General features: G+C 53.2%; 1 protein-coding gene across 1 annotated transcript; it reads left to right on the forward strand.

The window, feature by feature from the left end:
- The first annotated feature begins 2,925 nt into the window (after positions 1–2,925).
- On the forward strand, positions 2,926–9,976 carry LOC123442353 (xylan glycosyltransferase MUCI21-like). The gene is made up of 4 exons (XM_045118372.1): positions 2,926–3,553; positions 3,672–3,797; positions 3,941–4,543; positions 9,003–9,976. The coding sequence occupies exons 1-4, from the start codon at positions 3,316–3,318 to the stop codon at positions 9,695–9,697; spliced, it is 1,662 nt and encodes a 553-aa protein (XP_044974307.1). The 5' UTR covers positions 2,926–3,315; the 3' UTR covers positions 9,698–9,976.
- The last annotated feature ends 4,558 nt before the right edge of the window (positions 9,977–14,534 follow it).

Genomic DNA, 14,534 nt, shown 5'->3' on the forward strand with positions numbered 1-14,534 from the left:
ATGATAGAGCATAGCTAGACTATATGCTTTTGTAGGGATAACTTTCTTTTGGCCTTGTTATTTTGAAAGTTCATGATTACTTTGCTAGTTTGCTTGAATTATTATTGTTTCCACGTCAATAGCAAACTATTGTTTTGAATCTAATAGATCTGAACATTCACGTCACATAAGAGGAATTACAAAGGACACCTGTGCTAGGTAGCATGACAGCATCAAAAATTCATTCTTATCACTTCCCTACTCGAGGACGAGCAGGAGTTAAGCTTGGGGATGCTTGATACGTCTCAAACGTATCTATAATTTTTGATGGTTTCACGCTGTTATCTTGTCTTCTTTGGTTGTTTTATGTACCTTTTATATCTTTTTTAGGACTAACTTATTAATTCAGTGCCAAGTGCCAGTTCCTGTTTTTTCCGTGTTTTTGACTCTTTTCAGATCTGATTTTGGAACGGAGTCCAAACGGAAGAAAAACCCCGAAATAATTTTTTCCCGAACGGAAGAAGATCAGGGGTCCTTTGGGCCAAGCCAGGTGGGCTCCAGGGAGCCCACAAGCCCCCACTCCGCCACCAGGGGGAGGCGGCGGTGGGCAGGCTTGTGGCCTCCCTGGCCGCCCCCTGACCTAGATCTTTGGCCTATAAATTCCCAAATATTCCGCAAAAAATCAGGGGAGCCTCGAAAATACTTTTCCGCCGCCGCAAACTTCCGTTTCCACGAGATCTCATCTGGAGACCCTTCCCGGCACCATGCCGGAGGGGACTTTGGAGTTGGAGGGCTTCTTCATCATCATCATCGCCCCTCCAATGACTCGTGAGTAGTTCACTTCAGACCTACGGGTCCGTAGCTAGATGGCTTCTTCTCTCTCTTGGATCTTCAATACAAAGTTCTCCATGATCTTCATGGAGATCTATCCGATGTAATCTTCTTTGGCGGTGTGTTTGTCGAGATCCGATGAATTGTGGATTTGTGATCAGATTATCTATGATATATATTTGAGTCTTTGCTGATTTCTTATATGCATGATTTGATATCCTTGTAAGTTTCTTCGAGTCTTGGGTTTTGTTTTGCCAACTAGATCTATGATTCTTGCAATGAGAGAAGTGCTTGGTTTTGGGTTCTGCCATGTGGTGACCTTTCCCAGTGACAGTAGGGGGAGCAAGATACACATCAAGTAGTTGCCATCAAGGGTAAAAAGATGGGGTTTTTATCATTGGTTTGAGATTATCCCTCTACATAATGTCATCTTGCTTAAGGTGTTACTCTGTTCTTATGGACTTAATACACTAGATGCATGCTGGATAGCGGTCGACGTGTGGAGTAATAGTAGTAGATGCAGACAGTATCGGTCTACTTGTTTTGGACGTGATGCCTATAGAAATAATCATTGCATAGATATCGTCACGACTTTGCGCGGTTCTATCAATTGCTCGACAGTAATTTGTTCACCCATCGTCTACTTGCTTTCATGAGAGAAGCCACTAGTAAACACTACGACCCCCGGGTCTATCCACATCCATCGTTTACATCTCCGCTTTTACTTTGCTTTGTTACTTTGTTGCTTTCAGTTCTCACTTGGCAAACAATATATAAGGGATTGACAACCCCTTCATAGCGTTGGGAGCAAGTTTTTGTGTTTGTGCAGGATCTTGAGATACTCCTTCACTGGATTGATTCCTTGGTTTTCTCAAACTGAGGAAAATACTTACCACCGCTACGCTACATCACCCTTTCCGCTTCGAGAGAACACCTACGCAAGGCTCTAAGGCCACGGGGAAAATTCTTTGCACACTTGCCTAGGAAGTCCCTTAAGGCGTAGCAGCAGCAGAAAGATCAAGCCAAGTATTCTTCCGTCGACGTGCCTATTTCTGACGCCGTTGGAAGGTCTTTTGTTACAGTAGCAGTAGCCACACAAACTTCTAGAACACGACCACTCACACACCTCCAATGTCCTACATATTTTTGACGAAACGACCGCACCATCACCACCTCAAAATCAAGCCATCGACAAGGCTGACGGCCTGGATTTATTAGAGTCCGGCCACATCCAATAACAACCTATTTATATGTGTGTCTCCATGCCAGTCTACCACAGACGTCACCAGTCACACCACAGACACCCCGCTTTGTGTGCTAGGAGGGTGAGGTGGCACCCCATCCCTCCAAGACGAGTAGAATTGCGAGAAAGAGATTGTATCTGCTCATTTCCATCACAGTAGAAGACATTTAGCACCAGAAGGGAGCAAGCCGGACGGTCGAAGGACATCTTGGTCCAGGGCTCGTAGGCGCTCGAGTTTAACCTGGTGACTTCATATAGTGGTTATGGCGATGAGAGAACCCTAGAAGAGAGCTAAGGGGGGAGGCCAGGGTTTCGTCCGAATATAAACCCTTAAGATTACGTGAGTGTATTTCTCCCCAACGAGGGTCATGTGCTGGCAAATTCATTCAAAAAAAAAAATGTACTGGCAAATAGCGAAGATCTACTAGAAGCTCTGACAATGTCGCAAATAGTGTGAGCCGTACTAGCCCAAACAGTTTTAGGGGAGGCAGCTCCGGCCACGTCGCGTGGCAAATGACGCCATTATAGACGTTTTAAGCCGTCACTGGATCCAGTGGAGACGACTTAAAAGGCAAAGACGACACGGCAAAAGGCGTTTTCCTTCGACGAGAAACCCCTCGTTCCGGAAACCAACAACGCGAAGCTGTAGAACCAGAAAGACAGCGCAGAAACTTCTAAAAATTCCCCAGAGGCCAGGCCAGAGCACACAGCCGCGGCCCTGCGTTTCGCGCACAACACATGCGGCATATGGTTTTGACCCCGGCCCGGCCCGGCCCGACCCCGGCGGCGATCGCAGATTAGGCCGGGACAGCGTGGGGGGTTAGCAATTAGCACCCCGCGGGCATATATAATTAGCGCCATCAAACCACCCTGTTGTGTTTCCCCCTTGTCCTCCATGTGATTCCGAACTGTTGTGTATTCCCTCTTCAATCTTCATCTTCATTACCCCCTCCCCACCTCCCCTCCCCTCCCTTGTGCCCCCATGACTCTCTCTCTCTGATCGTGACCAGCTATTACTCTCGGCCAGCCAGCCAGCCCGCCCGTCCTTCGTCTCGGGCGAAACCCCCCCTGGCCGCCCGGCGTTCTCCCCAAATTGGTCCCGTGCTGTCCGGCGTTCGGCTCGGCTTGCGGGGCGGGGCGCCGAGAGGGGCGGCGGCGGGAGCGCCGGGGCAGAGCATGCGGCGGTGAGAGCGCGGGGAGGAGGAGCAGGGAGCTTTGCTTTGCTTTGCTTGCTTGCTTGCTAGCGCAGAGGGAGCGGGAGGATGCAGCAGCCGCAGCAGCATCACCATCACAAGCCGCCCAAGCCGTCCCTCTCCGGCAGCGCGTCGTGGATCCGGAGGTCCCCGCCGCCGTCGCCGCCGCACCGGAAGCCGTGGGGCGCCGGCGGCAGGGGCCGCTACGCCTGCCGCGCCGTGCCGCTGCTCGTGCTCACCGTGTACAGCCTCTTCACCGTGCTCCGCATCCCCAGCTCCTCCCTCGTCGTCAACACCGCCGATTCAGGTGCCGATTGCGATCTCCTTCTTCTTCTTCTCGCTCGCTCGCTCGCGCCGCCACGCCTCCTGGATTGAATGCGCCCCCCTTTTCGGCCGTAATGGTGACGTGTGTTCTCTGTTCCCAGAGCGCGTGGACCGGCGGGAGGATGTGGAGGCGTTCAAGACCCACCTGCCGTCCAACCAGAACAGCCTCGAGGCCCGCCAGGAGACCCGCTCTCCGGCGTCCCTCCCGTGCTCGGCCTTCATCAGCGGTGAGCTCCTTCCTCAAGCCATTCAGTTACCCGCTTGCTTGCTCCCTTAGCTTAGCTAGCCAGCCAGAGCAAGCTGATTTGCGTGCGGGATGCTAATGGCGAGCTCTCTCTTGTGTTGACTGTTGGGGCGAATTGGTGCGCAGGTGAGGCGGGCGGCGGGCAGGCGGAGGAGGGCGTGCTGTGCTGTGACCGGAGCCACTACCGCAGCGACGTGTGCTACCTCCGCGGCGACGCGCGCACGGACCCGTCCACCTCGTCGGTGCTCCTCTACAACGCGCCCCGCGGCGCCGCCCCGGAGAAGGTGCGGCCGTACACGCGCAAGTTCGAGGAGAGCATCATGCGTTCCATCGACGAGGTGACCATCGTGCCCGTGGACAGCACCGGCAACGGCACCGACAAGGACACGAGGGACAGCCTGCGGCGGCGGTGCGACGTGCGGCACCCGGCGGGCGTGCCGGCGGTGGTGTTCTCGACGGGCGGGTACACGGGGAACGTGTACCACGAGTTCAGCGACGGGCTGATCCCGCTCTTCGTCACGGCGGAGCGGTTCGGCGGCGAGGTGGTGTTCGTGGTGCTGGAGTACCACTACTGGTGGCTGGGCCGCTACGGCGCCATCCTGGAGCGGCTCACCAACTACAAGATCATCGACTTCCGGTACGACCGCCGGGTGCACTGCTTCTCGGAGATGATCGTCGGCCTCCGCATCCACGGCGAGCTCGTCGTCGACCCCAAGCTCATGCCCAACGGTACGCGCCCAATTCAACTCAACTCCCCCGCTGCTAAATTCCAATTCCCAATCACATCACCATCTCGAGCTTAATTACTACAACTAGTAGTAGCATTTTGCTGTGCCCATTGCGCTGCGACGTCGATTTGTTAGTTAGGAATGTCCTCGGCCAATTCGCGTGGGCGTGGAGATTTCAGTGGGCTTTTTCCGTTAGTATTTCGGGATCATCCGGCGCCGAACCGAACTACCTACCTGGTCGCCAGCGTCAGCTTGTCCCTCAAGGAGGGGAATGGGATTAGCGAAGAACAAAAAGGCGCGTGAGAATTCGTGCCCCTCGATTGACATCCGTTCCTAATTCTGGTCGGATAAATCATTCTCCCTACTCCTCTGGTTATGGTTAATTACCCCATGTGTGTATCACTTTTCACCTCTCCTCTGGGTTTTTATACTACTAGGCCTAGTACAAAGATGCAGTTGGTTAGGATGTGTGGAGAGATAGATTGCAAGTGACGCATCCGACGTTCCAGGGCGCGCGCCGCACCGTGCCATGCCGTCAGCGACAACGACCGCAGTCTGATCGGTGCGTGGCTACGACATGCCGCACGCGCGCGCGCGCGCGCGCACGCAGCCCTGCCGTACGACGCATCTGACACACCTCCGGCTAGCTACCCGCTCGACACTCCGGCGGTAACGGTAAGCGGCATGTGCGCGAGCACGCTTTTTCGTTGGACGCAAGAGGAAAAGGATGAGCGAGGGAGGGAGCAGGACGGGCGGGGGAATCTCGCGGCGATGATGAGCGGCGAGATCATGGCGGAGATTGATGATTATCTTACGGGAAACGGGCAGGCAAAAGCCGGCTTTTGCAAAAGCGTTACCCAAAGAAAAGCGCACGGAACGGATGAGGGATGCGACGCCGATGCGCTCGGCGGACCGACGGATCGATGCTCCGCCGCCGATGCGAGGCCCTGCCGTTTTCGTGCGCGGGCTATGGAGCGTAACGTCCTCCGCCGGTAACTAACTGGCCGTACTTAACGGTGCCCCATTTACTACTCCCGCCCGTTCATTTTCCCTGCAGATAGGGGGCACGAAATGCTCGTGCACCATTGTCAATGCGCACCACTACTCCTATACTACTACTCCACTAAGTCGGAGTATATTACTACAAGTGGGATACAGGAGTTCACAGCCGCTGCATTCGAGCTTTGAACGAAAGCAGAGCAGAGCAGAGGGATCAATAATTAGTCAATAGATTTATAAAATCTTACTGTATTAGGTGAGATTTGTACGTCGATTATTTATATAGGGGGGCTCCACGAAGGAAGGCGCGGTAGAGTACCCACCTACACGTCCGGCTTGTGAAACCCAGTTGTAGTTGGTTCCAATTAATCTGGCCGACGCCCGGCGAGTACTGTAATGTGTTCACTCATTTATAGCCCCATAAAACCCCATGTACCGGCCTGTACGCTCGCAGGACATCCAGTGCAGTGCCGACTATACCAATCTCCCGCTGTTAGGCCAGATCTTTAGGTCTGCTGTACCCCTAACCTACTCCTAGTTACACTATTATTACAGGAGCCGAGCACGTTACTCGTGCAGTGCGTAATAGTAAACCGGCGTGTCAGGAAACAGAATTGGAGGTGCCGCCGCATGCGCGCATATAATAGCTCGATTGGATGGATCGGGCATGTAGAATCGTAGATGTAGGGGGCCGGGCGAGCGGGGCGTGTCTGTGCAAAAAGAATTACCTACCTCGTGTCGGGGCGCATGAACTTCCCTCGTTATCACAGAAAATAGTAGTACGAGTAGATTAGATTGAGTTTCTAAATTGAACTACTAGGCGTCAAGGTACGTGTCTCTGGGCATAGGGCATGTGCAAATGGGGCAGGGGCATTGGCGATTCGTGCCAGCGTCATATAATTTTCGCTTCTTTTACGCCCACATGCGCTGCCCAGTCTGGGTACTGCCTTGTATATTTACACCTGCTGGCCTGTCCTCTAGCGGCCAATAGGCGCGGCAGCATGAGGCATGCGTCTCCGGTATGTCGCCAATGGCATCTTCTTCATCTTCATTTCATCGCCTTGAATAATTGTAGATGTAGAAGCCATCGTGCGATATGAAAATACACTTACGTTTTGATACTAACGTCATAGGTATGAGCATTAATTAATTTCTTTGATAGATAGATTGCACGAAATAGTTGGCTGATTGAAGAGGATAGCACGGATATTTTGCAGAGAGCCGACCATGATAGAAGAGATCATTTAGTGGCATGGCGACAGTGGTGTTAGGCTCTTGGCTGCGTGAGGGGATATATCGATCGAAATGCTGGCCATAAGAGAGGATGTATCGGCCGTGGGTTTGACTGGGACATGTAGGGACTCGGAGGCGCCGGGCGGCCGCCAGCAGATCACCACCACAGTGCTATGCATCGCCTATGTCCTAATCGGCCGTCCCACCGGATGATTAGTTATTTGCTGCTGGCCGCCAGTTGACGGAGTGCTCTCGCGGATGTGCGTCGGCGGGTACCGCATTGCTGTCAGCCGATCGAGCAAAAGCATCACCACATCTCTTGTTTTTTGACACGCCGGGGTTGTGTGATGTGTGTGGGGGTGTGGAGTCGAGCGTGGGTGGAAGTGGAGGTGAGCTAAGCCGTGGGAGGGGAGGGACCATGTCCGAGAGAGAATATAGTTTAGTTTAACCAGACCACTACCCAAACGGCTTCGTGCTCCGTCATGCTTCCTCGCTATCTATTCGCCGTATGGTACGTGGTGTTGCCTCCACTCTCCAGTACAGCCCACGGCTGGGGTGACTTATGGATATGCCTCACGTAGTTAGGCCTTGGAGCTCTGCTTTTCGCTTCTTTTTTCTCTGTCTGGGTTCAGTGTTAGCAATGGATGCACTACTGGACTGGACAAGAGGAAAATAGATGGTTGGTAGCTGATCCAAAGCAAAAGAAGAGGAGTGCACAAGTAGAAGCCCGCGGTTTTTATCTATGCTATATAGTAGTACGTCTAAAGCAGAACGCAGAGTTGGACGAACGAAGCGAGAATCCATGTGATCTGAAGGTTGGGATTTTCTTTTTAAAGAAAAATCTATGAAGTAGTAACTGTGACCACCAAGACAAAGGCTCCAGATTTTAACCGGCAAAGGCCCTGGAACGAACTCTTTAATGAAAGGAGGCGATGACTTATTTGGTGTGCCGCAAAAGGCCTTTGAACGAGGCTAAAAAAGGGAAAGGACAAGGGTGAGTCTAGAGGCTACTAGGTAGTAGGGAGTAATTACAGGGTACGGCATTTACTTTGTGCAACCTCTCTGTCGGTGAGTTTGCGTCCCCAGGGTTTTGCGCACGTTACAACTAGTACAGTGTGTTGGATCTCAACGTTTAACACGCCACTTTATCCTATGTTATTATTCACTCAAGCTTAGTCTCTGAATTGCTGGTGTCATGTGTACCCCCAAGCTGGAGGAGTTGACGCTAGCTGGCTGACAATGAGGAGCGCTAGAGTTGACTTGGGGCGCGCGGCGCGCAATCGTGGCCACCGGCTTGGATCTTGGAGCAAAACTCCATCCATGTCCACCTTGTGTCGCGTCGCGGCTGGGCTGTGCCAATTCCAACTCCAACTCCGACTGGGCGTGGGGTTGCATTGCATCATCATTCTTCTTGTGAAATCTCACGTAGGTCGCGGATGGTTGGCTCCCGTCCCGTGGAATAACCCGTCGTGCGCCGGAGGCTACCGGGGCACGCAAAGGCATCGGAGGCCAGCTGTCCAATTTGTCCCCCGTTTAATAAAGGCCTGGCCAGTCAATCTTGGGTTGCGACGCGGAGATAGATGCATGCGATGGATGGATGGACCATTTGCGTGCGTAGCTGGATCGGGGAGGAATGCACATTCAAAAGGGGTTGCTGCTGTTTTCCATAGGCCGGTTGGTGATTGACATGCATAACCTATCACTAGCACTACCAGACCATGATTGATGTGTGCTGCTAGCTGCTGATCAGTAGTATAATTGATGATGTCTGCCTTATGACCAGTAGGTGGCCAGTCTGCGTACTCTCATTCTCAAGTATAGGTAGCTAGGGTTTATACGTACGTGATTGGAGTGTGCATTGTACTGTATATATACCACTTGTAGGCTTCACGGAAAGCGATTGGTTGGGTCGATGTCTTGAGCTGAAGACAGATTGAAAGACCACGACACTCGCCATCGCACGAGAAGCAGAAGTTTGCTCTTCTTCTTTGGCGAACGCGATGCGTCTACGAACGCGTCTATTCCCCGAACGTTTCTGCCCTCATTGCTCTTAGAATTGTGGAAGTACTAAAAAGTCATGAATGGAAATAACACAGTTAATTAATAATAAGTGAATATGCTACTCCAGGCGCTCCCAATCACTGCATTGTTACAGGAGTACATTTATTGCACCGTCAACCAATGCCATTCCTCTAAATATTGTCAATCTTCCGTGCACGTGCTTGCAGGCAAGAGCATCAAGGACTTCCAGGCGCTCCTCCACCAGGGCTACAGCGGCAAGCCGTCGGCGACGTCGGCGGCGCCGCTGCCCCTCCCCCTCGCGACGCCGTCCCGGCCGTGCGTCCGCCCTGACGACCACGCCAAGGCCGCCAAGCCCAAGATGCTCATCTTCATCCGCAAGCAGAACCGGGTGATCCTCAACCTGCCACACGTGGTCACCGCCTGCCGCCGCGCCGGGTTCGCGCCGCACGTCATGAACCTCCGACGCCAGACGCCCCTGCCGGTCATCCACGCGGCGCTCGCCTCGGCTGATGCCATGGTGGCCGTGCACGGCGCGGCGGTCACTCACTTCCTTTTCATGCGGCCCGGGACGGTGCTCCTCCAGATCGTGCCCGTGGGGCTCGACTGGGCCGCCGAGTCCTTCTACGGCAAGCCGGCGCAGCAGCTCGGGCTGGAGTACCTGGAGTACAGGGTGGCTCCCGAGGAGAGCTCGCTGGCCGCCGAGTACGGGCTAAACAGCACCGTCGTGCAGGACCCCTCCGTCATCAGCAGCCAGGGCTGGTGGGAGATGAAGAAGGTGTATATGGACCGGCAGAACGTCACCGTCAGCGTCAAGAGGTTCGGCGAGCTGCTCCGGGCGGCGAAGCTGCACCTCAAGAAGAACGCCACCGCGTGCGGCAAGGCCGCCGGCGTGGTGAGGTAGCAAGGGGCTACTTGAGCCCCAGATAATTAGGTGTTAATGAATCACAGTTCACAGCAGTCGATTTCTTTTCTCCGTGTTTTCTCTTCTTCTTTCTTCTGTTATTTTCTTTGTGGATGGAGGGCAGGGGGAGGGGGAGGAAGAGTATATCGAGTACAAAAGAGGAGATCATGTACATAGAATTGGATTGGTTGGTTACCCCCGTGCACAGTACTCCTACATTCGTTCAGTTCCTGGTGTGGTTAGGCAAGTAATAATTTATGATAGGCCTCTTCAAAATCATCTTACTCTTTGTTCAGTTCCTAGCTGCAATCGCCATAGTGCGAACAAACATGGGTGGCCTGATGTAAAGAACAAACATTCTGTCAAAAGTGCCGTAGAATCCAGGCCGAGATGAGTGATCACTGATCAGCAACTAGGCCTTGACGAGACGGGTGACAGTGCAGCGCCACTTTTTCACGAGAAAGATGATGACTCGGGACGGAAAAGGTCGGAGATGCCCGAATGGAGACGACAGCTCTGTTCATTTCTGCGTCTTTTACCGCTGTAGATTCGGTGGCGCGAGCAGCACGTGGCTCATGCATCCTGCCTCTTTGCTCCGACGGCATGGCCGCCGCGTGTTTTACTCAGCGACAGGTGCGCGGCAGAGGCGGGCGGAGGTGGAGCCGACGTGAACGGCGAGGTCCGGTACAGCTGACAGGGAGGCAGCTGTCCTTTCGTTCTGTGCTAACCGCCGGGGGTTACCGTGGCCGCGTTTTGTGTGTAACTGGCACAGTGCTGAGTGCTGGCGCTGGGCCGGCGGGCGGCTGGTGACCGTACCGACGGCTAATTGGCGCTTTGATGTAAGGGCGGCTTTGCATCTGTACCCCGTTCGAGCGCAGCTGTTCGGATCTCGGATCTCGCAGACGGTCCAACGCCGATCCGCGGTCCGGATCATATTTTTTTCGTAAAAACCAGAATTAAACTTGGCATGTTTTGCGGAACTACTCACATAGGCACGAGGCTAACTCCAACACCCGACCACATTCACACGTTGGTTTGATTCAAATTCTGTCCATTTGGGAGGATAATGGAGCTGTCCCGGATCGGTCCGTGACCGGGTAGGTGCGTCAAATGTGCAACCGCACCTCAAATCTTCCGAGGCGGACAGGGCACTTAAAAGAATTTGAAGTAAATAAAAAATGCCAGAAAAATATAAATAAAACACAAACATTAATAAAAACATTGTTCAACGGCCCCACGACCTACATTCTTTAATTAACATAATTTAAAAAAACAGACAAGATGCGCTGCCCCGTGTTGGTGTCGTGCTCGTCGCCGTCTTCAAGCGTCGCCATTGTCGTCATCGTGGTCAGTGTACGGCGACATCGTCCAGAGGTGGGTCGACGGCGCTGGCGGCGCCTGCACCACCTTCCCGCGCGGCGATGACTCACGTTGCGGTGACCGTGGCGGGATGAGGCACCAAGGCTCGCCCCCACTCCCTGAGCCATCTCCATGGCCGTGCACGACCATGTCCAGCGCGGCCCATCAGATTGGGGGGAACACAACCACTGGCTCCTCCTCGTGCACCTCCTCCTTCACTGCCATGGGCTGCTCCTCCAGGATGGGCACGTCGTCGACCGCGGAGAGGGCCATCATCTCCTCCAGCCCCACCCATTGGCGCTCATCGTATGTGTTCATGGAATCTTCCATGACACGATGGACGAGCCGGACCTCCTCCTCTTCGGTCATGTGAGGAGGTGGTGGTGGCGACAGAGAAGGCGACGACGGCGGGGTCGGCGTCACGCTGCGCACTCGCGTACGCCCACGCACGTGGGGACGGCTCGGAGGGCGCTCCCGGCGCTCTGCATGTGCCCGCCGCGGGCTGTTGTGTTCGCCGACAAAATAGGACGGGCGCCGCACGTCGTGCTCATCACCGAACCAAGTTCCACACAGGGGGAATCCACGACGTACCTCGGGTCATAGTGGAGGTCGTGGGGGAGGCGGCGTCGGCGGCATTGGATCTCGTCGCGGCGGGCACGACCGCCCATTGCCAGCAGCGGGATCGACACCTAATCGGCGGACAGGTGCCGGTTGTTCGGCAAGTGCACGTCGCTCCAAGGGAGCGGCGTCCTTGTCTCCCAATAGCGGCGGCACAAATCCGCATGGACGTACTGCCGGGAGCGCGCCAGGGCGCCTAGAGGGCAATGGAGAAGGCTGCCGGAGCAAGCCGTGGTAGAGGAGGAGAACGACGCGTCTCGCTTGCGGCGCGACGGCGGCCGGACGAAGACCCAGTCTTGTGGTCGTGCGCCCCTTCCCCTTATCACCGGTGCTCCACCACGCCATTGCTGCCGATGGACGGAGAGATCGAGGGATGGGGGAGAAAGATAGGGTTTTGGTGTCGGTCCCGAGGAGGCACGCGGAGTGGAGTGGGCGCGTGCACTGTGCCGGTCCACGTCTTAAAGAAGGACGGCGACCGCATGCCTGACTGGATGACAGGCGGGGCCAACCGCTCATGCGCAGTAAATACGGGCGGTGGGAGGTAGGTGGTCACCCGCCACGCGTCCCCGACACGGATGGGAGGAGGGCTCGAGTGCGTTCGCTCGATGTCCGGCAGGACCCAAAGCGGGCGCATGTTTGCACCGGAAATGGGTCGGCCCGGACACAAAACGGACAAGATGCGTCCAGGGCGACGCGCGCTGGGCCGTGTGGTTTGTCCATTTTACCCCAAACGAACAGGGCCGGACCGGATGGGGTCGTGCGCTGGAGTTGGCCTGAAGGGCTCCAACATCCCCGCGCCCACCCAAACTAGGCATGGCAATGCATACCGATTATCACGTATCATGCGGGTAAAAACCTCATTAGGGTAAAGATATGGGATACAAATTTATCCATAGTTTTATAAATGGAAAAAATATGAAACCCATTGGATAGAGCGGGTACGGGTATGAGATCTCACATACTCAGGTACACATATAAAAGCTATGTAAACTGGAAATTATCTCTAGAATCCACATTATCGCAAGAATTTGTGAACTAAAAGTGTATCCTATATGTTGTTGTTTATGACTACATGATGTTGTTTATAAGTACATGTTGTTGTTATAATCTATTTTTGTAAACTCTATTATACGATGTAGTTCATGACTATAAGTTGTTGAAACTGATGCTTTGCAAACATTGGTAATTTTACCCGCGGGTACCCATCTACCCTGTCGGCTAACGGGTATGGGAAAAAGTTATACCCGTTAACGGGTATGGGTAAGGGTGATGGGTAAGCTTAGGTAGGATGGGTAAGGGTATGGGGAGGCTTCATCCGTACCCATCCCCTGCGGGTGCTATCCCTAATCCGAACTGCGGCATAGTGTGTGCTTTTGTAGCTGGCCGGACTATTTCCGTGGCAAAATCTCCATTCTATTCTATTTTTCATGTTGTCACTCTTTATCCAATTCTCGCCCTTTTTCATCCAATCACTTCTTCACTCTTGTCGCCGACTCATGGACCCGGAGTAGAACCTGCTGAAGAAGGAAATGGTGGATGATCTGAGCATCACGATTGCCGGAAAGATCAACTCGATGACATGACAAGGCTGCAAAGCTGGAAACGGTTAATAAGTAGAAGGTCGATGGAGAGTGTGCAGGTCGCAGACATGGTGGAGTTGGAGCCCTGGGCGGCGGTGCCCGATCGCCATTGCCAATCGTGCAAAAGCCGTCATTGTCGGGCCATTACAAGCCCCCCTAGTATTACGCCACCAATCGGTTGGGTAGGCAGTCCCCGACATCCGCCTCTGGGCAATCATCAACGTCAATGCGACACCGTCACTTTTCTCGGAGAGTTTATCACCACAGCTTGTCCGGACGCGGGTGCCGGGCGCATGCTGTTCCCTGGTAAGTGGTATGCATAAAGTGAGCGACCAACATACGATAACAGAGGGAAGGAGATATTCGACATCATCCATGAGAAAGGCGGCGGAGGAGGTTGCTACTATTGGAAATATGCCCTAGAGGCAATAATAAATTAGTTATTATTATATTTCTTAGTTCATGATAATCGTTTATTATCCATGCTATAATTGTATTGATTGGAAACACAATACTTGTGTGGATACATAGACAAAACACTGTCCCTAGTAAGCCTCTAGTTGACTAGCTCGTTGATCAAAGATGGTCAAGTTTTCCTGGCCATAGGCAAGTGTTGTCACTTGATAACGGGATCACATCATTAGGAGAATCATGTGATGGACTAGACCCAAACTAATAGACGTAGCATGTTGATCGTGTCATTTTGTTGCTACTGTTTTCTGCGTGTCAAGTATTTATTCCTATGACCATGAGATCATATAACTCACTGACACCGGAGGAATGCTTTGTGTGTATCAAACCTCGCAACGTAACTGGGTGACTATAAAGATGCTCTACAGGTATCTCCGAAGGTGTTAGTTGAGTTAGTATGGATCAAGACTGGGATTTGTCACGCCGTGTGACGAAGAGGTATCTCGGGGCCCACTCGATAATACAACATCACACACAAGCCTTGCAAGCAATGTAACTTAGTGTAAGTTGCGGGATCTTGTATTACGGAAGGAGTAAAGAGACTTGCCGGTAAATGAGATTGAAATAGGTATGCGGATACTGACGATCGAATCTCGGGCAAGTAACATACCGAAGGACAAAGGGAATGACATACGGGATTATACGAATCCTTGGCACTGAGGTTCAAACGATAAGATCTTCGTAGAATATGTAGGATCCAATATGGGCATCCAGGTCCCGCTATTGGATATTGACCGAGGAGTCTCTCGGGTCATGTCTACATAGTTCTCGAACCCGCAGGGTCTGCACACTTAAGGTTCGACGTTGTT

The sequence above is a fragment of the Hordeum vulgare genome, chromosome 1H, assembly GCF_904849725.1.
Source record: "Hordeum vulgare subsp. vulgare chromosome 1H, MorexV3_pseudomolecules_assembly, whole genome shotgun sequence".
Classification (NCBI taxonomy): Eukaryota; Viridiplantae; Streptophyta; class Magnoliopsida; order Poales; family Poaceae; genus Hordeum; species Hordeum vulgare.